Raw genomic sequence first — 25,213 nt, forward strand, 5'->3', positions numbered from 1 at the left:
AGCAATTGAATCTCTAATGCCTCTTAACATGCTGAAACTGCCAAAATGTGTGTGAAATCAGTTTATGCCATTCTGCGAAGAACACTTAGCTGGTATTTTTAATGCCCAGTCATTTAACATCAAGTAAATTATTTGAAAGTTACCCTGATGGTAATGTGGCACTACCCTTATTTGAAGTACTTCGATGGACACTCCATATACACAGATTATTCTCCTTTCCTCTTACCTCCATATATTCTAATTAAAAAGAACTAACGCCTCCTGTAATTTATAAATCCAGTTTAAACAGCCGAACCGGAAGTTACCAGTCCAACTATTGGTAAAAACACCGGACTTACTAATTTTCGACGTTTGGGATCTCTATAAATGGTTTCTGCGATTTCTAAAATGTCAAATTAGTCTGTTTTTAATATGATTCTAAACCGGGCGAAGATTTTCCATAATATTTTCCATTTCATAACACAGTGTATTGTCTACCTATAACCTGAGGATATGGTAAATTGTTGACAGAAGTTTTGTATATCCAGTTTTATTTACATTTCTTCTTCTTCTAAAACAGTGGTGACCACTAGCATTGACTTTAGGACTATAAGTTTCAAAATAACTTCTAATATATAGTAGAGCCCATAAAATGAAATGAAACATATTTTTCAACTTGTAATTTTTTTTAATAAAGTTTATATGTGAAAAATTATTCGGAAATTAAGTAGAAGGATTCACATATATATGCCTTCACCCTGTCTACTTCACCCTACGTAAACAATAAAATTGTATGTGAGTTGAATAAACCCTACTACGATACTATTTTGAACCTATTGGCGTCCGCTCTATGTCACTGCGTAAACTCATACAGCGCGGGCCTTCCGTGACAGATAGCGTGACGTGTAGAATGTTGCCAACTCTAGCGAATGTGACTCGCGCATTATGGCCACCCTTTTTTCAAAACTAAAATATGCAACTGGGTTATAGCCTATTATTAATTTTTCAAAAAAGGTATTAGCTCCATCCCAAAGTTCACACAATCACTTAACATACTTATAGACAACAAAATTAAACAAATTTTGCCTTGCAGCTCCAACAGACTTCAAATTTATTTAACCTAGTTTTAAAAACTTTTATAGTAATCCTTTTTTACATAACAACCTGTCACTGTACTTAATATCTTCATCTTTGAGGCATTCCGTCTTTGGTTTATTATAATACTCGGAATTTTCATCCAGTCTAATATCACCCTTTGTCGTTTCGGCAAAGTATTTGTCGAAGGCTTTCAAATTTGAGAAATGCCGTCTGGCTAAAACGTGCTTGTTGGTCACGTGGCTTATAAATTCTTCTTCGTAAACATATGACAAGCTGATAACTTTTAGGTGAGCCTTAGCTTCTTCCGCTGTTAAGAGGATGCAGTTCCACGGCGCCCATTCTTTATGTATGTCCCAACGAACTAGTCTAAAATAAAATAAATGTTGTTTTTCGATATTTTAAGCGAAAAAAAAGTACTACACTTGGGTAACGGATTAAGGAATAATTTTGCAACCAAATAACGCTGACGATATATTTAACAATTTCTTAAAACAAAATGAATGCAGTTAACACTTATTCCGTGTCAGCCTTCCTCTGCTGTTTATCACTGAATTTATGCCTTGTTATCAAATGTTCAACAAATGCTTACGTAATATTCTTCACTCTTTAAGGATGGCTGCACGAATTGGTTCTAATCGACATCAAGCATTGACGATATGAATCGTTTTTCAAAATTTTTTCCACAGGTGTTTTATAGGATATATAAGGTAGACACTTTAATAAACTAATAAGGTAGCCTCTAACCTATCCAGTCACGTGAGAACGAGCGTTGGCTGCGTGATTAAAAAACAAGAACTAACTAATACAGCAGAAGGATTACGTATGCGGTAATAATATTATTAGGGAACAACTCGGTACGGACATCAAAGCAAATTCATCCAGAAAATATTTTCGAGCTATTATCAAAAGGTTCTTTATGTGATGGTAAATATTCTCTTAGCTCAACAAGCTCATTCATATAAAACTTTAAGACTCACTCCAGTGTTTGATTAGACAATGGGACATTATTCCAATCCAATGATGGCCCAGATCTGATGTATTTTGGCCCAATGGAATCTCTATGGAATTTTGTTATTCACATTATCGTGAACCCATCTCGAAAACCTGCTAATTCGTGCAACGTTTTCTATCTTGCCACAAATATCGACGGTGAGAGTAACATAAGAAATCAAGAAATGAAGGTATAGAAAATGATGTACTGAAAAGAGAAAAGGAGAATAATAATAATATGACCGATAATAAAAATAATAGCGAATATGAAAGTGAAAATGAGAACATAGTCGTAGAAACAAAAAAGAAACTGACAATTTCGACATAGCAAAACATAACTAAAAAAAGTCCCACTTTACGAAAAAAAGGGTCCACAAAATATGATGGTGTATTGGGTAGATAATTTCGGACTAAATAGAATCGTTCATTTCACGAATCGATTTGTTTAAACAATGACAACTAATTTCGTAATTTTTACAGAGAAAGTGATGCTTTATGTAACTTTTGATCTAACTAAACAAAGGGCTTTCAGTAGAACTTCAATTTGTCAGGTATACCTTACCTTAACTGATAAATGTCATTACATTCCGATAACGCAGAATGTCCATGCCAAATCTGCACGATTATATGATGAATATCGATATCTTGTAATATAAAAGCTACTGAAGATACGGCATGATGCAATCTTTCATAATTTCGTATTTGTTTCAAAATAAATCTGTAGGGTGACAGATCAACCCAAGGTTCTTCCGATTTGTCCAACCACTTGCAATTTCGACATATCCTTAGTTTGTCCGTTCTAGCTGTTAATTTAAAACCATCGATGGTTTTGAATTTTTGACACCTAGGACAGTATTGGAGATTCTTTTCCATTTTACGCTCTTGTACTGTCAACATATGCCTAAAAGCAAAACCAAATGGTATAATATTTGCGAAGCAAGGTTTCTATTGTATTTGAAAAATCCACGCTTACACTGTCTCACTCATTTTTATAGTATTTGTATGAATAATCTTTTGTAACTCTGGAACCGCTCACTTTAAGAAGATGATGCATCTTTAATTTCTTTAACTATTTTCTAAACATATGTGAATTGTATTGTCTAAGTCCGTTTTCAATTTTAGAAAAGTTTATAGTCAGCTGCATACATTTTGACGCTACCCCATAAAGGATTTTTCGATGGGCCCAGTATAGGTCCATACTTAGGCCAAGTATGTACAACTCTGGCCCTAGCTTGGAAGCCGTTATTAGCCCAGACTTGGTGGGACTTTGGGATGATAACAATGTCCCTCGCTTGGTTTGCAAGCTTGGACCTGGTTGCCTAGATAAACCCAAGACTGGTTTGGGTGAATATGGGATGGCCGGGGCGAAGTTACCCAGATTTCAACCAGGCTTGGACCAATATTGGTTTGCCAAGGCCGGGTTTCCCAGCGTTGGCCCAAGCTAAGCCCCGTCGTTCAATTCTGAAGGCTCCTACATGGAATATTCAGTCCTCCAAACCTATAGATCAGTAGTAACAGAAATTTCATGATTTTTATATTACCTAGTAACGCCTTCATTGCATTCTATTAATTTAAAGTGGTGCAATACGCAAGCTTCTATTCTTTTTTCTAATCCCTGCAGATTCTTGCGGCTTACGCCTCTGGCTAAAAGCTGACACATTCTGTCTATAAGATTATTCAAAACTTCACTATCTTGACATTGATGATCTTGAATATATTCTTTAACTTCCAAGTAAACGTTCAATTTTTGTTCTACTGTGAGATCTTTTTCTATCAATTTTTGATATAACTCGAAATATTTTCGACCTTTTTGGGTTTCTAACGTGTCCATGAAGATGTGTAAACTCTTGTAGGTGCTGTACCAGTCGATTGGTTCTCCTAGAAACAGTTTTTGATTCACAAATATCGTCTTTTCAAGAACAATTTACAGTATTTATATATGTTAAAAACTGGATAATCTGTAGCTTAAATTGTGAGCTGAATATGATAATATTTTTATAATCGAGCTTAGATATTGGCACAGAATTTGCTCTGGAATAATCCAGACGAGAGAAGCGACTGGTACAAACAAATATTGGAATGAAAGATTTTCAAATTGTCTCACGAAATCTATCTATGATTATAATATAGTAACTTTGAAGACTGCTTGCAAGTAGTACTAGAGATTTGAAAGTAGACATGAGTCATTTAAGGATGAGGAACGGGAGCCATGTCTTTTAACAACAGACGAAAATGTGCAAAAAGTTAACAAATTTCTTCTTTCGCACTTTTCCGTCTTCCAAAAGTCTTCTCACATTCACCGAGTCTGGTTTCGTTGAAGGTCATTATCTGCCTTATTGGCGTTATCCGCAAAATTTAATCATTGAAGCATGTGTCATTCTTGTGACTTCATTGATCTGTCCTTGAACCTCGACTTCGACGTCTCCAGATCGTGACATTACTGAACCCATATATTTGACTTGTTCCATAAGTTTGGTCATCAACATCCACCTTTTATCGTATCACTATTTATGTTTTTTGTCAAATATTTCATTTTGAATGTTGATTATTACAATATTAAGTAATTTGGCTACCCGATATAAAGCTTTCGGTTGTATCCTCGGCATAAAAGAGGATCTTAAACTCTCCATCTCTCTTTCTGTATCTTCGCAGTTCAAGTAGGTTTTTTACAATTTCGTCCAAGATAAAATTGAAACTCTCTCCCACCATTGTTGGTTCAGAAAGCTCATTTGGTTCGTCATATATGTTTTTAATTATTTTGATTAGGTGCCCAAATCTTAGATGTGTGCTTTGAGTAGCCTGTTGGTGATGTGGCCGGCTTCAAACACGTTAGAAATAGCAGGGTTAACAGAACGCTTTAACTCCTAAAATAAAAATATGAAATACTCATGCAAACTTTCGCAAACTATTTTGGTTTATGGATGAACTTCTCCAAATTTCACTGGGTAGTACTGAAAAGTTCGGCGATGTGAAAAATGGGCTAATGGTTCACTTGTCTGTCATGTGTCTGCCAAAAGTCGCTTTTATTCGCGAGTTTATAGTCGTTTCTTGTTACTCCACGTTCGCTTTACTCACCAGATTTAATATCATGTGATTTCTGCCTTTTTTCTTAATAAATAAATAAATAAAAAATGTAGTATGAAAATAGGTGATTCAACTACTAAGCAAAAGCAGTACTTTTAGCGATATTAACCACAATTATATACTACCTTTTTACTTTTAGTAAAACGATGCGTCAATGATGACGCTTCACTAGGAGTAACATAAAAAAGCTAACCTGTAGACATGTGATCGTTATATACCTATTTTTTTGAAGAAATCTTGGATCCTTTTATATTCCAATTCTTTATAAACTCTATTTCGCATACTTTCGATCACTCTTAACATTTCAATTTCTTTTTCTAAAAGGAGATATAATTCAGCAATTTTAGAAGCACCACAATGCATGGATGTTATTCTTGCAATTTCGTTCTTTTTCCATCTGTCCACCTAAAACGTAAACGTCAAAAAACCACAACTAAAATATGAACATCCTATAAAGAAAATTACATAACTAATCTAAAATGTATATATAATTAAATGTACAGCTTCATTATTCTCCTTTTACGTTTTCAGCTGACTTTTACTTTTCCTACCTCCTTGTGTAAATTCTTCATTTCTATGTCTTCGCCGATATTCTTCTTTTATGCATCATTTCAATTGTGTTCATTTTGGACTCGTCCTTTTTTCTCAATGTCCAATTTTCAGTTGCATACGTTAGTAGTTATTGGTATCGTTATTGTATCTTCAGTTTCATTTCTATGTCAACATCTGTATTCTCCAGTATGGTCTTATTCAGTGTGTAGTACAGTATCGTGGATTCATTCTCCCTATTGGTTATTTTTGCCTTTATCTTCTAATTACGTGTCGGTTGGTAAAGTTCCTGCAAATTCATCCCCTCGGTATTTCTGTTCTTTCTATTATTAGACAACCGGTATTCTTTGTACTTCATGCCTCTTAGCACATTCACCAAATATGCATTTCCTTTTTGTCCCGGCCAGTTTATCATTTCCGGAGCTATGCCATCTTCTCCACGTACTCTTCGTGTCTCTATTTTAAATGTTGCATCTTCTAATTCCTCTACGTATTTCGAGCTGTACTTGATCTTTCTTTGCAAGCTCTTTGTTCACGTGACACAATAAATTTAATCTCGTAATATTTAGTCATTATGCACTAAAACTTATACTGTATCTCCAAAAATACCTAAATAATGATGCAAAATAATTTTGTGAGTTAACGTTAACCTAACCTAACCGTTTGTCATGATAGGGAGCTCACCATTGCGTAGAGCATAGCAAAATCAGACATGTTCATTGGGAAAACTGTACTAATGACGTCTTGCCTTTTTCTTTTTTCGTCGTCAAGTCGTTCTTTTTCATCTTGTTCGTTTTCTAAACGTACTCGTTTACGATATTCCGCGCTTAACTCTTTTAGAGCTTTCCGCATCTTCCAAGCTCGGAAATATCTTAAATAATATTCATAGAAAGTAAAATATAGATAGCGTAGCTGCAAAACCGTACCTTTGTATAGTTCTTACTTTTCCATCGATATCCAACCGTTTTTCACGTTCGTCTGCTGTTTCGTAAGGTCCAGGTGTTAAAATTTTATCAGTAACGCTTGGTATATAGATTTCTAAATTGGCCATTTGTGTGGCATGCGCGTACGCCATTTGAGTCTTCCTATTACGCATAATGTATGTCTGAGTATCTCTATGATTCTTATGGTCAGGTGGAACTTTCGGGGGGGGAGGTCCTGTTTGACTGTAGCCGTGAAAGTAACGCACTCCTATGGAAAATCACAAAAGTTTACAACTAACCATATTCTACTCAATTTCAACATCACAATTTGTGGAAAAATGGTTAAACTTTAATATTAAAAAGTGGCCGTTGAACTTTGCCTGATACGAATGTAACTGTGGACGTTCTTCTCTACTTTTTGGGAAATTTCTACAGTGAACAGTTATCTAAGACTGAATAGATGGTGGGTTTTTCGAAGAAGCATGGCAACCCTGATCTTCAGACTCAAATCTGGCTGACAGTTTGCATTGTTCTGCTGCTATTGTTGATTATAATGATTGATACAAAGTGAGATGAAAAATATTTCACGTGAAGAATGTGCTGGTGCAATAGTTTCCATGAAAATATACCCATGTGGCACACCTCTATGGCGGGACCCAATCTACTCTCTGCAGGTCACTAACACGGTTTCGAGATACTGATACAAGCCAAAGAAGACCTGGACAAAAACTTCAGAATGTAACAAATTATAATCAAGATGGATCAACCTGCCTAAAATGACAGGAAATATATTACTCTATATGACTGGTCCTCTTCTGATCGTTAAGCATCTTAAATTTACCTGTAAACATCAAAATTGAAGCAAATGTAAATATGTTTTAATATTGCATAAATAGAAGTGTGTCTGTAATGGTACGCCATATGCCCAATTTATAAATTATCCCTAAGAAGTAGACATAGTTTTAAATTGGTCAGTCCTGATCTTAACCCGATTGATGGGACATTTTGTGTCAACAGGCTAGGGCTTTAGAGTGTCCACTGCATGTCCAGTTGTACTGTCATTCAGACTCACTGAAATACGGGATCAAATGGATGAAGTTGCAATCAGAAACGTAATTTCAAATATGCAGCAATAATCCGAGCAAAAAGAGGTGTATTTTATTTGAGACCCAAATGCAGTATGATACCTACCTAATGTCACTATTATCTCAAATTACTTTCCCTACTACATCTATTTGACTATAGATTGGATCCACAACCCTATATGGACTGTAAAAAAATTTTTGGGCTCAGGGGAAAGTTTATCAAGGTTGGTTGGGGCTAAGTCTTTTTTAGACTTTAGACAGTTTCAAAAATTTTTTAATATCTATAATTAAATGTATGTTTGTTTGATATATCATGATTTGTTGATGCAGTTTTCTTTTTTTATCGTATTGCTGGGCTATTAATCTATTTTCTAAATGTTTGGTACTTGATTACTTCCACCATTTGATAATATTGCTTCTTTTGTTTTTTTTTTTTCTGTTTTAAATTATAGTTTAGTGGAATATTTCGATAATATATTATGTCCGTTCTAACTTATACTAATATGATAATCAATGAAATAATTCGAAAGTTGTTGGGAAAGTCCTTGTACATACATACAGTAAGAAAAAATATTTTGAGTTTAGTATCTGCTTTGTTTCTTTAAACCCTGGAATACTAAATCTGTGCCGAACAATTTATGGTATAACCGTTGTGGGTAAGGTTAGGAAATTCAGGCTATAGCAGTGCTTTCCCCAGCTCAGTGCCCTTTGAACCAAGTAGGAGCAAGAACCGTTGAACTCTAAAGATTTTAACCAGGTAAGTCTAAATAAAACTTACATCGTCAGTTTGACGAAGCTTTAATATTACAAGTAAAATGTGTTCGTCATTTTGATGAACCGATTGGCTTGAAACTCAGGAAGTCGCTGAACTAATCGAGGAAATTGAAATCGGAGAGAAAAAAAAACAAGATTCTGGAAAGAAGAGAGAGCGAAAGTCTCCAAGAACATCACTTGATGAAGATAAAGAATTAGAGGGTAAAAACGGAAAGAAATGGAAGACGTCTAGCTTGGTGAGATCTGGTATTGATGTTGTCCACATAAGAAGGGGCCCCACCTCTGAATACAGTGACGACATCCTGGAGTGTCTGAAACTATTTTTTAAAGATTCATTTATGGAAGTAGTTCTTCGTTTCACCAATATAGAGATATTAATTCAGCAGAATTAAATTCATATATCGTATACTGCCATATTTTTTATAAAATTAAGCGGAAAGGAAAGCCATTGACAAGGATTGATAACATGTGTGAATTGTCGGACAAAGTGGTTGAGAAAAAGAAGGGATCTACCTGGACAACACCGAAGTGTCAAGGAGAGGATTGACGCAGCAATTGGACCTACAACTTCAGTTCCTCGGGTAGCACTTGCAGCAGAAACACAAGAGGAAAAAACGACGCATGTGCTGTAAATGCGACTACAAACTCCGAAGAATGACAAAAACGTCTTGTAGGAGTTGTTCCTTAGCAATATGCGGCGAACATCAAGTGATTTTGTGTAAAAATTGTTTCGAAGAAAGGTAGTAAATGTGAATTGAAAAAGATATTGACTTTTATATAATTTTTGTGTTCTCTAAGCCATTTTTATTTGAATTTTTTATGTAACAGTCTGTGTAAGCATTTATTTACATATTTACTTTTGTAATATTCGTCACAAAATGTGTATGTTTTTAATATCCCATCAATAAAAATGTTAAATGGATAATTATTTGTTCTTCTTGTTTCCTTCACAATTGATTTTTAGATATTGTTAGTCACAATGACGAAGGTTTAGTAATAAGTTACTTAAATTGAGGTTTAGTACTCCAGGTTGATTATAGTGTCTATTTATCCTTTTCTTCAATATGCTGTTCATCATTTTTTCAAGATAATTAATTTCTTTTGATGCTTTTTGAATAATTAAGCATCTAAGCTATCCAAATAATCATCAGGATCTGATTAGTTGGATAGCTCTATAAGCTAAACTTATCATCTCTGATCTTTTTTGTGACAGGATGACATGACCTGAAATCAAGACTATTTATGAACAAAAATATATAAAGAAGTCTAAGAAGTGAGAAATTAAAAAAATAATTTTATATTTTCATTCATTTACGTGACCACTGAGATTCATTTCTTTTTCTAGCCAGTGTGTCAAAAAATCACAAACTTTTACACGATTTATCTGAATTATAAAATAATGTTTGACAGCCCCATGAAAATATTGTATCCAAATAATATTGAAATTTTTTCGTTTGTTGTTTTACCTGTTTGAGTATGTTTATAGCCCCCTAACATGGGCTTCTGAATAGCTTTGTTGTGTACTTCTACCACTACTTGTCTATGTTTATTTTCCCCTTCGTCAAGGTTTATGGTGAGTATATCAGGAACTACTAGATCCTTGAAGAATGATAAAAATGCATCGTTAGTTGCATAATGGGTAATAAGAAAAACTCTTAATATTAAACATCACTCAGTTGTACGTTGAAAAAGATTTTGCATCCGGTTAATGAATGTTTTAGTAACTCCATGGAATTTACAATATATTTAACATTTGTTCTAGAAATCTTGATACGTAGGAGATCTTTTCATTAAGTCATTTCTGGTTGATATAACTTACCCCGTATATTTTTGTAATATCGATGACCCAATTGCATGGATCATCTGTGGACAATTTAAGATCCAATATTTTAGTTTCTTCTTTATCAATGTGTTTTAATAATTTATTCAAATCTTCCACCTCAACATCCTTGTAGGTTAACTTTAAATGTTCCTTAGGAATACCAAAGATATTTTCTAAATTTTCTAAAATCTAAAAAATGTTTTTGTTATAACATTCTGAAAACTCAACATATTTTCTCCAAGATCTCAATATACGAATCAAAATTCTTGTAAATCTGAACAATATAGTCCAGTACTACAATTGGTGTCTGTATCCTAATGGAAACTCAATTTTGCAGAGGATCATATATTAAATTTTGAATTTGTAGGAGGGCCAGATTGGAAATAATAAAAAATGAACTTGATTATTATATCATTTTATTTATAACACTTTTTAGAATAAAATATCTAAAACAAAAATTTTTGTTTGTGTTACAATCATCTACAAACGATGCTGAATGCATTGACATCAAGATTTTTCGAAAATTATCATATTTCATGACAATTCACAACCTTTAGTGATTTTCAGGACATTTTTCGGGACTACAAACGAATAAACGGTATTACAATCATCTGCGTCGTTTGTAGAATATGTATCAATTTTAATTTTTTTTAGTTTGGGTTCCAAGTTCACAGAGCTATATTTATATACATATTTGTATTTTATGTTTCCTTGTCATGTACTATCAAGGCTGCCACCATCAAGGCTCTCACTCTTTTTGTGCTCCTTTTACTATTTCCATTATTTTACAACTTTTTCTTCTATATACAAAATTGGGAACTTACTCGAACTTATACTGTTGGTATAAAGATAGATCTTGAGTCTCCTTCTGTGTCTTTTTTTACTTTTTTCAAATTTGTTGTAGGTCTTTCAGTTTCCTTTTGGATTCAGTTCAAAGTTGTGTCATCCACAAAAGCTTGAAGGCATTTGTTATTAAGGACAAAACAACTTTCATCCCCACGACTGAGCTAGATAGTTGGAATTTTTAAGTTTCTGGTAAGAAATTTAACACCGATACTAACTAATGTACGACGCAGAAAAAATAACGAAAACAACAGAAGGAAAATTAGAGTATCGAAAGAAATATTATGAGAAATTCCAAAGTTGTATAGTTGTGCATCCCGAATTTTTCGATTTCACTAATCTCATCTGTCGAAAATCTGTTGATTCACACCCTAATCAGCCCCTTCCATAACCTGCCCTCGAATGTAGATAAAAATTTTGAAAAAAAATGTGTATCTGTATAAATTAATTTCGTGTATTAACGATGTCCTACCTCTAAAATCTTTTGTCCTGAAGTATAAGTCTGCGTAAAAACATTGGCATTTGCAGTGGTGAATTTCAGGATAATTTGCGTATCCGTATACATATCGGAAAAAGAAGGCCATTCTAGAACGACTCCTTCCATCCATGTTGGGACTGGTACGTGCGTACATTTGCAATCGCACTCACATTTTGGACCACAAACACATTTACAAATCCTACACGGCATTTTATTATTTCACTTCACTCTCCCGAAACTAGAAAGGTAAATAATGCCATTTATTTGTTGTCTGATACGTCAGTTGTGCCATATGTTTGTCAGTCTCTATAGAAACGGCCATTCCAGAATAACAAGCTAGGTATTTTAATTATGTTATTGCCTACCCTTGTCTCAATTTTTAGGGTGTTTTAAGTTGTTATATTGTTGTGGAAAATAATTTTAACACTCACTTTGAACACATTAATATAGTACAAAAAGAATATATGATATGAATTGAAACTATAACCTGCTTGAGTATTCGTAATAATTTTTGGTGAAAACTAAATGCTGAATGAAAAATGTAGTTTGTCATTACATCTATTTTAAAGGATAGTTTTGAAAAATCAGTACTTTACTTATCATTATTAATTAAGATCATTAAGTTTGGAATCACTACTACTAAACCATATATTTAATATGGTACAAAGGAAGTCTAGAACGTTATAATATGAAACGTCTTTGACTAAATTTACGAGGATGGTCCCAGGAAGTACCTGGCATGACCTAGAGATGGCGGTTGTTCGCTTGAAAAATACCATTGTATTAAAAAGTACACAATCTAAACATCACCCATATAGGATTTCACGATGAGCTCAGTATAGGCGCAGACTTGGGACAAGTATGTACAACTCTGGCCCTAGCTTGGAAGTCATTATTGGCCTAGACTTGATGGGATTCTGGGATAATAACAATGTTCCTCGCTTGGCTTGCAAGCCTGGACCAGGCCTGGTTGTCTAGATAAACCCAAGACGGGTCTGCAACCCTGGGCTAGGCTGGTTGCTTGTAAAGTTTTTTAATATATTGTTAATAAAATTATAGTTTTATGACAAATTTCTATATAATGCACTCAACTAATTAATATAGACAAAAATATTAGTAAAATGATAGCCGATGTCGGGTTACCCAGAGTTCAGCCAGGCGAATATGGGATGGCCTAGGTAAGGTTACATAGAGTTCAGACAGGCTTAGCTGGCAATAGAATAGCCGGAGCTAAGTTATCCAGACTTCACTAGGCTTGGGCAATTTTTGGTTTGCCAAGACCGCATTTGCCAGCGTTCGCCCAAGCTAAGCCCGGTCGTTTGAGTCTGGGGGCTCCTACATGGGATATGTTTCAAGTTTGAAGACGCAACATTATTCAGTATTTGTTTGGCAGCCATCAATAGTAAACGTTACAATAGTTTTATTTGAAAGGCATTAGCCCAACCCATAAAAAAATTTAACAAGACTCTACTCTGGGTGCTGGTTCTTCGTTATCAACAGCAAAATATTGGGTAGCAGAGTTTAAACGAGGCCGTATAACCTGAGAAGAAATGTTGAAGAAAATCCAAAAGCGGTAATGGATGATCGTCGACTAAAAGTGCGTTAATTAGAAGACATAGTAGGCATTTGGAGTGCGGTACATCTCATATTAACTGACGCGTTTGCTCCCAATGGAACAGAGCTTTGAAGATGTTTCCATCGAGTGCTTGGCAATGTTTCACAATGATAAAGCAAAATTTTTGCGCCATTTCATAGCTATGGATGTAACGTGGGTCCATCACTTCACACCCAAAATAAAAGAATATCAAAACAAAGTTCTGATAAGAGAGAACTCCAAAGAAAGCAAAGAAAGTTCCATCTACAGGCAGAATCATTGCGTCGATTTTTGAGGATTTGAACTCCAATATAAAAAAATTATCTAATTCTAATGTAACCTAATTAATTTAAGATTGGGGCACAGCTGATTGAAGAGGAATCGTTTATTATTTTACACTTTAACCGTAATTTTTGCTCCTTCACGAATACAACTACTATATAATAAAGAATCTTTTTCTTTGAATATTATGGTACACAGGTTAAAAGATTTTATATACCACACAAGAGACAGATGATGTTGTACAATGAACTTTATAATACACGTTTTGATGATGTCATCCCAATTTATACAATTCATCCATCCGTAATTCGTCGATGAAATCGTTACTCTTCTGAATCGAGGTTAAATATAAAAGACTAAACGCTCCATTGACACTTTGGATTTATTATCTACCAAGACCATAGACAATCAATGACTTATTTCATAATTATTTTCTTTTTCCATTTATCCGTATAATCACTTCCTTGCTTTTGATTCAACTTCGTTACATCACTGTCGTCTGTTTTCAATTCTAATTAACCGATTCTTTGTGTCTGATTCTACGGTAGTACGAGTCATGTGAGTTAATATTCCTTATTATTAGACAAATTTAATCCCATTCACATGTTTTCCGAATCACTTGACAACTAATTTAGAATCGGTGTAAGGTGCATGTGTGTAAGCTTCCATAATTGCACTCTTAGATGTTCTAGGTACCCTAGCTAGAGCAATGCTATGTACAGGTCTACTTTATTTCATTTAGGGTGATAAAATGAAACACAAGGACCTTGGAGTTGGTGGAACAATTATCTAACATTTTGGAAGAAAAACCTATTTTTTTAAGAGCTACTTTGGTCTTTATAAAGTAATACCCTGCTCTACTTGTTATGGTAGTTTTGAATAAAGGTAGCTTGACATGGTGCAAGACAACTTGCAAGAAATTGCATGCAATTTGTTCAGCAGTCAAAATATTTCATAGATTAATATTGCACGTCGTACATCATGGCTACTCAACTACAAAAATTCCATAAGTAAATTGAACATTGAAATGATGAAGAAAAAGGTGGACAGTGAATAATTGGCAATAATGCCGCTGCCTCGCTCTTTGTGCCTCATGGACCGAATGATTGTTACGCGAAAAGGAATTAGACTTCTCCATAGAATTTCGATTGGATAATGTTGCAAGTGCGAATTTTTTTTTGAAACAATCACCTGAAGTTGATCTGCTCATGCTTTTGATTGAAGAAATATTGCATTGCATGTTGTATTTCATCATGCGGCCTTAAGGAAGGTAGCATATTATAAATTGCGTTTAAGTATGAATTGGTCAATTATTCGAAAATATTTGCATAGATTATTCACAACTACACAATACACAAATGAATGAATTCGTTAAAAGGCAATCGAATCATTATAAATTGTTCGGCGTTATACGCCGTTATTCAGACAGATGCACTTAATTGTAGACCTACTTGGAACTTATAAAAAATCATTATTATACCTCGTTGACTTGCTACAACTGAATATTAGATTATAAAACGTAAATAAACGAGTAAACTGTATCTGCCTGTAAGGGAGTTTGGTTTAAACGGGTACCAGACATGAACTGAGCCCTTTTTGTACCCCATTCATTTTTTTTTTCTGGAAAACGAAATTTCAAAGTAAAAACCATATAGGAAAATAAACCTCTTTACTCAGTTATGGAGATTGATTACATTTTCGTAATTCTGATTTTACACATTAACTCTATAGTAGAATTTAATTTAGTTAATGCAGCTATTCTTATTATGATTACATTATCAGGTTGCTGAATATTTTCCTTCTTTAAACATTCAAATATATTTAAAATAACTTGCTGTGTTTGTATATCTAAATCTTTATTATGAAATTCGTACCTGTGTTTATTCTCATTACACTGTGCTATTTCATTGTCTTCATTCGCCCATGGTGTAAAGACCATATTTCTATTTATTTAAAGAAATTTATGAATTAAATTAATCTCACCAAGCCACGCCAATGCTTGTGGCAGACTTTCAAGCAGAAATATTTCGGCCAATAGAAATGCATTTATGTTTACGATTCGATGTTTTCATTGGTAAACAGTGGAAATGATGAGTCCACGTGGACTGATGGTTTGTTAGATATTTACCGAATTTTGTACGGGGATTAAATATTATTTTTCATTTCTTAATTTGGTATGAGTGTCGGCGTATTTATGAAATATTGATTGATCCTCGCATAGTTGTCTTCTGCAATTGATATTGGAAAAACTATGCGTATGTGTTGGAATCGAGCGCTAGGGGCGCAGCGAGAACTTATCAAGAGCAAACCGAAAAAATAATAGTTCTGCCTGGTCTAGCCTTTCTTACGACCCAAAATTTACGCTCTGTGCCTGGGAGTGGAACATTGGACATTACAAATAAATCTTAAGGACTGAGTCAAGATTTATACCAAAATTTCATTTTATAGAGCATTTCTATAAAAATTACTTGAACTTAAATTTATTTTTTTCTTCTAATGTTAGTATCTTCATTGCTGATCATATTTTAGATGTTATCTCGATCTTATAAAGGATGGTACAAAATGGGAAATTTATTTGAGAACGATATTCCGAGAAATATTAATCCTAGAGGATCTTCAATCCAAGTATTAGCGCCGTTCTTAAATGTCTTCCCTACTTCTCTAAATTTTGGAGTGAATCCTAAGTTCTTCTAATGTTCTCCTTGTGGTATTGTCTACGATATCTTGATTATTTTTCTAATCCGTCTCTCGGTAGATCCCCTGGGTCCTGATGTACCAAGGAACGTTCCTTACTTTTTCACAAACCATTTATTTAATCTGTCCTTTCGCCGTAAAGGTTAATATACAAATAAATTTATACAGAGACATCTTCCGTATTTGGGTTAATGTACTCGTAATTAATTTTTTATTTACACGTTTCACTTGTTACATTGTAATAATACGATATTCGAATCTCAATACCTTCATGTTTTTATATCATTGCTAATTGGTTCTTTTTATTTTACTGTTATATCACATACGAATACTTGAGTATTAATTACCATTCAATTATTATATTGTACAGTTAAATGAAACGGGTTATAAGTATTCAAGACAAAGTGTTAAAATAAATATTAGTTTATGTTTGTTTCTAAAAAATTGACAAGTCGAAACGTCAATTTTATTTATCTTTCAAAAATTATTGAAAAAACTAATTTTCAAACAGAAGAGACCTAAAATCAAGAAGATCTAGAAACATAAACATATCAAATAGTCTAAGAAATAAGAAATTAAGAAATAAATATTAGTTTAATTCGAAAAATTACCTAAACTGAGTTTTATGAAAATAAAAAAATATATAATGTACAGGGTATTTCAAAAAAGATGATCCCGTCTCTAGGATAGATGGAAAACTGAAAAATATTATATGTATATTAGATTTATTAAGCAAAATTTCAAGTGAACCTACATCATTTAATTTTACACCATACTATGTACCGTTTTCGGAATATTTTGATTTGAAAATTATGAAGTGATAACCGATGCTGGTATAAAGTATTGATGAAGTTATTAATTATTCATTATTATTAATTAGTAAACATTATGTGAATTGAAAATTTCTTGTCGCTTACATGAGACCCCATCGATAGCTGAGTATCCATAATTGTTAACTTTGAATTTAACGAAAATTTTTTACTGAGCAAACCCCAAATATTTTTCAGTTTTCTATCGATCCTAGTGACGGATCACCTTTTTTTGAAAGATCCTGTATATTATGTACACTCATTCATTGGCGTATTATAAAATTTGACGTCCTGGGCCGATTAGGGTTGCCACCTCATAAATTGAGGAAAATAAAACATCGTTTAATAATGAAAAAAGACCGTTTAAAAATGAATACCATCTATTGAATATTCACATTTTTTGTAATGCACAAATGTGCATAGAAAATGTGTAATTTCTGTATATGAAAATGCTTCTTTTAAATCCCTTTCCTTAATAAATAGGTCTTAAGTCTAGTCTCTTCCTCTTAATTATTCTCTTGCGAATCCTTCTGTATCCTTCTGAGCTTTTTCTTCTACCAGCTTCTTCAGAAGCATCAAAAATCCCCTCTTGTTTTCTATGAAAGTAAGTATTGTATGGAAACTACCTCTACATCTGCGTCGACACCTTCTTAAAGTTTAGAGACAATATTAAATTGTTTTAACATAGATCCACCAAAATTCCGATAATATGGACGTTTCTAGACAATTTAGTTGAACCAATAACCCTATAGCTAAATTTTTTATCAAAGTTTTTTGTGGGAAAGATTCACTTCTTATACGTCCTGGACTGACCATCGTGTACCACCCCTCGCCATGACCCTTTGGTAAATAAACCAATATACTCATGGGTATGCTCTCATTCAGAGCCTCTAAACAGAAGACAGGTTTTTAAGACATCAAACTTAATATTTGTGTTTAGTAAGAAAAGTATGACGACTGCTATTTCTGACTGACGTCACCAATTACGCTACATTACCTCATTTACTATAGTAAAATGTAAGCAAACATAATGAAAAATAAAGAGTTTCTTTCATGTCAACCTCACTTTAAAGGTGAATGAAATATAAGTAGTTTCTTAAATTTTGAAAAAAAAAAAAATAAAACGGAACTAAAACAATTATATCGGCAATGTATGAATTCAAAGTATTGGAGGAATATTGAGTAGACTAAACTCAAGAAATATAACGAATACAATCCCAAGACAAGCAACTTAGATAAAGGTGATATAATTTCAGCCTTCTTACAGTTCCAATACTTGGATTTACATCCAAAAACAGCACAAGATGGGCAAGGCATCTTTCAATTTATTCCGCGAAACTTACGTTCACTACAAAGTGATATGACACCAGTTATGACATAATATACTGAGCCAACTGAAATTAGAAAAATTACGAAAAGAATAAATATCCAATAACGAAAGAAAAACAGCAAAAAAATGTTATCCCCTATTCCCCAGTGGCAAATATGACCATTGTTCTTGTGATGTCATCAAGATTAAAACTTTGATAGGGGGGCTACACTCTTGGATTTCATTGTGTGGGCTGAATAAAAATAGAGCGTCCTATTCCTCGTGGAAGAGTCCTTGGGGTTATGGAATATTCGCTATTCTAATCATTAATTTTAAAAGTGAAAGTTGACAACATGGCAGAGTGATGGGGCGAACAATGAATATCGAATTAAATGCCACCAGCTTTTTAAAAAAACAAAATTTGAATTAGAATGAAAATGTGACGGAACTGAAAACATCTTCGATTTAGTTGATTAATTAAAACAAAATAAAACTATGGCTAAACTCCCGAAAGACGCCAATAAAATTTTACAGGTGACGTCGAAATTTTTAAAATTCCCGCGACCTCGCAAGATTGAAAATCGCGGTAATTTCGTGCGCAGGTAAGTGGGAGCAGAAATATCCAACCATCAAGAGCACTTTGTTGAACCTGAAACAAAGGCCTACACCCAAAATATTGAATCCAGCTGGAGGCACATAAGAAGAAGAATATCGAGGGGGGAAATCAGAAGTAACTTGGACCTGCATCTTTGTGAATTTTTCTGGAGACGGCGAGTCCGGCGAAAAAATGTGGATTTATTCGATGCAATCATTGTAGATATAAAATTTTCGTATCCTAGAAAGAATGATCGACCTTCAATGGAAGAGGATGAGGAAAGTGACTAAATTTTTGTTGGAATAAAATTGCTTTTCATTTATTTCTATTGTTTTTATTACTCTTTGGGATCGTGAAATACGTCGATGTTATCGATTCGGTCAGGTTAGATCCGGTGCGCTTACTATCGTATTTAGATTTTTCTTTCCTTTTTTCGTTTCACGAAAATTCAGAAAATATATTTTTCTTTATCGTGTCAAGACCATTTCCATGTATATTACTTATATTTCCAATAGGAGTCATACAAAATGCATATATTTTGTGTATAATAACCAGTTTTCGTACAATCCTTTTTTGTCAAGGACAAATTACAAATAAAAATTGAAAATAAAATATTTTATATTGCTTATTTAAATGTTTATGTTTGTTTTAAGAATAGGATGATTTTTTTAAACAAATAACAAGCAGTGAGTAGACACAAGATGAAAAAGTCACTTTTAAGACTCGTACCAACTAGAATGGTGACGTTTGCATCGTTATTACTATTTATAAATATTAGGAAAGATACAACCTACATTGAAAATGCGAGTTTCATTCACTTCTGAGCCCAATCTACACTAAACTATTACGACGGTTGTCACTTTCATCCCTACGGTATAAACTGTATATTTTCTGTATACACAATAAAATTGCATCTCTACTTTGGATCCTATCGAAATGTATTTTGTATATTTCCAACCTTTACTTCTATCTTTCTCACCATTAACTGACATAAATAAGGGGCACCGGCAATTATTTATCGTTTTTTCATTGACGGGCCTCCGGGTGCTGGTTTTGGAAACTTTGATGGGTCGAGGGTTATGGTTCTTACTGTTTTTTATGTAAAAAGCAAGCTCAAGAATGTAAACCCTATTGCACTCGAGTAGTTCGAGTGGTGCCTGCTGTGTGGAGGTACCTGTTGATATTGATCTTGAACTTCTGTAGGCTGTAGTGTTCGGGAAAGACGTGTCTTGGTAGCTGATTCCATATGCTTGCATTTCTGGGCGCACTCAGTATTCATGAGCCACGTCTTCCTGTCGAGTAGGTCTTGCAGATACTGCTCTAGGTGTAGGGTTTGACAGCTCGAAAGAGCATCTGTCACGGTAATATCGGTAAAACAAAATCAGGTCTCGGCGAGCTTCCTTCTATGCTCTAAGCTGTCCAAGTTTATGGTCACTCGAATTGCTTTCTTCTTTATTGAGTCGAGCCTCTTCAGAATGTGCTTGGAAGCCGAGCTCCAAATTTGTGAGCAAAACTCCAAAGATGGACAAAGAGGATTAGGAATTGTTGCGAAGTATATGTAGCGTTTCGGTCTTAAAGAGGACTCCATGTTGTTGTGAAGCTACAATAACTAAATCCGCTATGTGACTATGCCAGGGGATATTGCATCCAACTTCAACGCCCAACAAGCGAGTTTGCGGTGATGGTGTTATTTTATATCTAGACAGGACCAAATCCTGAGCCGCAGTTCCAATCTTCTGAGTCAAAACAGCAGTCTGGGTCTTTGCAGTATCAAACTCAATCAGATTGCTTGCACTACAGAATATTTTCAAGATAGGTATTGATGGAGGTGATCTGTTGCTGCCCATGGATTTGGAGTCGCCTAGTTTATTGGGGCAGCTGATTTTAACGACGACATCTTCGGTGAAGATATAGATCGGGTCTGTAATTTCATCGATTAAATCGTTGATGTACATGAGAAAGAGAGTAGGTGACAAGATGTATCCTCGGGGAACACCAGTATTAACCTCAAACCTTTCTGATGTGTGATCGTCGATAGCGACCTGCCAGGATCGTTCTTTGTAGAAGCTGCTAAGCTAGTCGATAATTATATAAATATCTCCCACATGTTTGTAAATAACTCCTATCTTCGATATCCATTTGAAAAATAAGAGATGATCGATTTGGCGCGCTTACTTCTTTTCGAAAGTTACCCCTTAAGATCCGCAACCATGCACACTACCGGTTGCTTGTGATTACTTCAATTCTACCTTTTTCGAATCTATATCGAACTATTTATCAAAAGATAGACAAAAAAGTGGATAGTTTTAAAAAATGCAATCTACATAGGTTAAAATAAAAAACGTCAGTCACATTTTCGTTATTATATATATCTATTTATTTCAGTTATGGTGAAGTTTGTCTAATTCAGTCATGCCCAGGATGCTCCAATGTATCTTCTATGAACATCCTTCACATCAATCTCGTTTATTAGAAGGACTTAACTCTTTGCGAAACAAAGGTGAACTACTTGATATCACTCTAGTCATTGGTATGTATATTTTGACATTTTCTAGGAACTTAAGAAATGCAAACGCTTGGGCTACATTTTCCAATCAATTATTAACTGACTGACATTTCTATCAAATTCTTACATCGTTATTAGCAGATTTAAATTATATAATATAAAGTGTGTGGCCTAAATTGAGTAAATTAGCATTTTTATTTTTAATATTTAATTAAAAATGCAGACATATTAATTAATCTGATTATTGCAATGTTTTAATAAATATCAAAGGAAATAATCATTCGAAAATTGAATCAAATCAAACTGTTTGTCACTTTCTGTGTGAAGAGCGTTTATTTTTAAATTTTAGAAGGATGTGCTTTCCAAGCCCACAAAGCAGTATTAGCAGCATGCAGCGATTACTTCAGAGCCATGTTCACAGACAATATGTTGGAAGCCACCCAGAATGAAATTTGTCTAAACGGAATCACTGCAAAAGGTGAGTAAATATCTCGAAATTATCTATCTTTTTATAAATTCAGTCAAATACCATGTAAACCTATAAAAATTGACGTGTATAGTGATCTCCTTAGTCTGTGTTGATTATCTAGAAGCTGATGACCTAAAGATTGAACCTGTCTTCAGGTTTTTTAGCATTCTTCCAATATCTTCTTCTTGTCACTGCAAAATGCCAGTCTGCAATCCTTCCAAGCTTTTATTGCAGAGTTCTTTAAAATGTACCTTTCTCTATTTAGGTAATTTCGTACCTGGACAATGTGTAATTCTAATATACACAGAAATGTAAACTAGTTCTAATTGCTATTGCAGAAATACTAAATAGTCTGAACAAACTATAGTCTTTTAACAGTTAGTTTCTTCTAGGTTTTCACCAACTTCTAGATTATGCTTACACCACACGCCTAACCTTAAACTTAGCCAATGTTCAGGATGTTTTGGAAGCAGCATCACATGTTCAAATGGTTGCTGTCATACAGGCTTGCTCGTCATATCTACAGACTCAAATAGATATAGACAATTGTGTTGATATTGCTACAATAGGTAAGTAAGTTTTTGATATTTCACGGATTTCAAAAATTCAACATTTAAATTAAAATATATTAGTAAAATAAAACATGTAGTTAAAGCATTCTATTCACTCTATGTCGTGATACTGCTTTACTAGCAATGGCAAATCAAATAATCAAATAAACAAAACAGTCGGATACGTTTTCGACTCTATCCATGAATTTTATACAATGTGAATATCTATTATGGGAACCATATATCATACAATTAAATGACTCACAAAGAATTTGAATAATTTACACTAAATCAACTTTTGTGACCACCCTTATAACAGAAATAGTGAATTATTGTTAAGGTACGTGGTTGTCATGGTTAATCAAACAAATCACTTCTAATAAAGAAGACTTTATTGCCTGTTCAATTGTACAATAGAACATCTTACATAGAACTGGGGCCCAGAGAACCCTAAGAAAAAATGCAAACTTAGTTGTTATTCAGTGGAAACAACACAGAGTATTTTCAATGTCAGTGCCCTCGATGGTAGGTGGCAGAACTAATCTATTTTCGCGGCTCATTTAAAATTACAACAAATCTACAATATTCTATGTTATTCATTTTCATCCAGTTCCGATTTCTCAGTTTCCTAAATAAAAAATCACTTTTGAATTGGGATACGTTTATTTACAAAATAATATTTACATACATTTTCAACTGAACAAAGGAAAGAATACTTAGCTGTTAATTTTACAGTTATTTCGAATACGATCCTTCGTCGTCTAGGGCTATGCTCCCTACCTGGCTCTAAAACAAATTCTGATTGTATGCTACGAAATATATATTCTCTATTCAAACCAGTTTGAACAAGAAATCATAATTTTCAATTACTTTTCTACCTCTATATAATATCTATCTGGGTACCGAAAACCGAAAGAAATGTGGTGGAGGGAACTCAGAAATTGAGAGGAATGACACATTGACATTGACAGTAATGACACATTTTTATTGCACTATGTCACGATTGGTATGTGGCAGAACTAAATTTGTGTTGCCGAAATTTACATACAAGTTGAACTACTTTTTGGTATGGTCTATGTTAGGGTTTGTCAAGGCATGGATCTTGCGCATAAGCTCTTCCACTCGAAATCGCACAACACACATGCGCACAAATATAAATGTAGTACTCTCAACAATTATAAAAATAAGTCCCCCTTTTGTGAGACTTCATCAATTAACTTAATATTGTTCTCAGTCACATGATGATGAATAACGTAATTTATATTGTATTTTATATAACTTGAGACAAATTGTTTATTAAATTATTAAATCTCTATTTTGAGTTTTCAAAATCTGTTTTCAATATTTATAACAAAACTTCATACGAATTTCAACATTCATATCGAAGAAACTAAATTAAATTTCTTAATGGTTATAACTAAAATATGTCAAAAGAGGAAATAAATAGGAAATATAAACAAAAATAGTCCATTTAATTACTGAAATAATATTTAATCCAATACGATTTGAATAATTTTTCATATTATTAAATTTATATTAGAAAATCAAATTACATTAAATGGAGTTTGTATTTTGTCTCACCCTATATTATTTTCAATTAATTTTAGATAGGGCATCTTGAAATGAAATACCTGATGAATAATTTTAGTAGTTTGGTTTTATGGAAGATACAGTATGTTTGTGAATAATTTTGAAATATAATTTTTTTGGTATCTACTATGAAAACAGATTTAAGGACTTTGAGACAAAAGTTGTCCCCCATTATTAAAAATTCTAATCTAATTTTTATAGGATTCATAAAAACATTGAATAAACATATTTTTATACCTCTTTTAAATCATTACGAAGAAGGAAGTTGTATATTTTATCTAACTAAATAACATTTTGATTATGATTCTAATTCCTTTTGATTTTAGGTAACCTCTATTATAAAATGAGTTTTTTCTTTTATTTTCAAAGAGACTTAAAATCAAGACGATTTAGAAATTGAAGAAAAACATTTTGTTTATATTCCAAAAATTATTAACAATATTTTTTTTACAGCTGAAACCTACTCTCTTACCCAGTTAAGGATGAAAGTTTATAGATATATGAGTAGCCATCTGCTGGAATTTTCAAATAGCACAGAGTTTTACAGACTGACACCCCAACAGTTGGAAAATTTGCTTGCCTGTGATTTTCCTGTCGATTGTTCAGAAGCCGATGTACTGAGGATAGTTTTGGCTTGGTTTTTCCACGTCGATAACAACGAGTTACATATTCGATTGAACTACGCCGTCCGCATAATCCGTTACATCCATTTCATCGAAATATCCAGAAGGAAACTTGATAATATCCTTGATAAAATGTTCGAGGACCGTAAATGTGAATGGCAACTGTACAAAATCATTCTTCAAGAAGTATATAGACAAACAACTAACGAAGAATCTCGTTTGAATTCCTCTCTATTGAATTCACGAGGAATGGAAATGGCAGTACTTAAAATAGGTGGATTCGGTATGAGTGGCATCACAAACGAAATTACTTATTGTTTCGCTTCGGAACGAAAATGGAAACATTTAACTTCAATACCTCACGTCGAGCAGTGTAATTTCGGTACAGCTGTGTTTAATAATGAACTGTATATAGTTGGGGGGTGTTTTAATCAAAGTTTACAAGAAAATATTCATCCTTTTGGTTTTAAATATACCCCTAGGTAAGTACTTATCGTATTTTATAGGTATATGCAAAATATTATTTGAAGTTATAGTCTCTGACTATATCTTCAAATAATATTTCG

The 25,213-nt window shown here is 33.6% G+C and overlaps 2 protein-coding genes across 3 annotated transcripts in view; one reads left to right on the forward strand and one right to left on the reverse strand.

Moving 5' to 3' along the window:
- The window catches only part of LOC130899060 (kelch-like protein 26), a 32,101-nt gene that overhangs the window by 1,102 nt on the left and 5,786 nt on the right, over positions 1–25,213 (forward strand). Inside the window, exons 2-6 of one of the 2 annotated variants that reach the window (XM_057808793.1) lie at positions 11,209–11,339; positions 21,294–21,438; positions 21,764–21,892; positions 22,276–22,452; positions 24,478–25,129. In XM_057808793.1, the coding sequence (XP_057664776.1) occupies positions 21,321–21,438; positions 21,764–21,892; positions 22,276–22,452; positions 24,478–25,129 (1,076 nt within the window). In that variant the 5' untranslated portion in view covers positions 11,209–11,339; positions 21,294–21,320. The remainder of the gene's footprint in view (positions 1–11,208; positions 11,340–21,293; positions 21,439–21,763; positions 21,893–22,275; positions 22,453–24,477; positions 25,130–25,213) is intronic. The other variant, XM_057808792.1, reaches the window with a different exon arrangement.
- Positions 1,060–11,907, reverse strand: LOC130899059 (IQ and ubiquitin-like domain-containing protein). Its single transcript, XM_057808791.1, has 9 exons — positions 11,620–11,907; positions 10,302–10,493; positions 9,949–10,081; positions 6,627–6,891; positions 6,385–6,571; positions 5,370–5,556; positions 3,609–3,945; positions 2,630–2,968; positions 1,060–1,443 (listed from the first exon to the last, which is right to left on the reverse strand). Exons 1-9 carry the CDS (start codon positions 11,833–11,835, stop codon positions 1,116–1,118), a joined length of 2,184 nt encoding a protein of 727 aa, XP_057664774.1. The 5' UTR covers positions 11,836–11,907; the 3' UTR covers positions 1,060–1,115.

Source organism: Diorhabda carinulata, chromosome 10, assembly GCF_026250575.1.
Source record: "Diorhabda carinulata isolate Delta chromosome 10, icDioCari1.1, whole genome shotgun sequence".
Classification (NCBI taxonomy): domain Eukaryota; kingdom Metazoa; phylum Arthropoda; class Insecta; order Coleoptera; family Chrysomelidae; genus Diorhabda; species Diorhabda carinulata.

Bases quoted from the DNA above. Each gene is read 5' to 3' on its own strand.
- LOC130899059 (XM_057808791.1), bottom strand. From the start codon at position 11,835: ATGCCGTGTAGGATTTGTAAATGTGTTTGTGGTCCAAAATGTGAGTGC. The intron at 10,494-11,619 runs GTAGGACATCGT...AACATTTTTTAG, and splicing joins CAGGACAAAAGATTTTAGAG to ATTTTAGAAAATTTAGAAAA. The intron at 1,444-2,629 runs GTAAGGTATACC...ATTTTATTTTAG, and splicing joins AATGACATTTATCAGTTAAG to ACTAGTTCGTTGGGACATAC.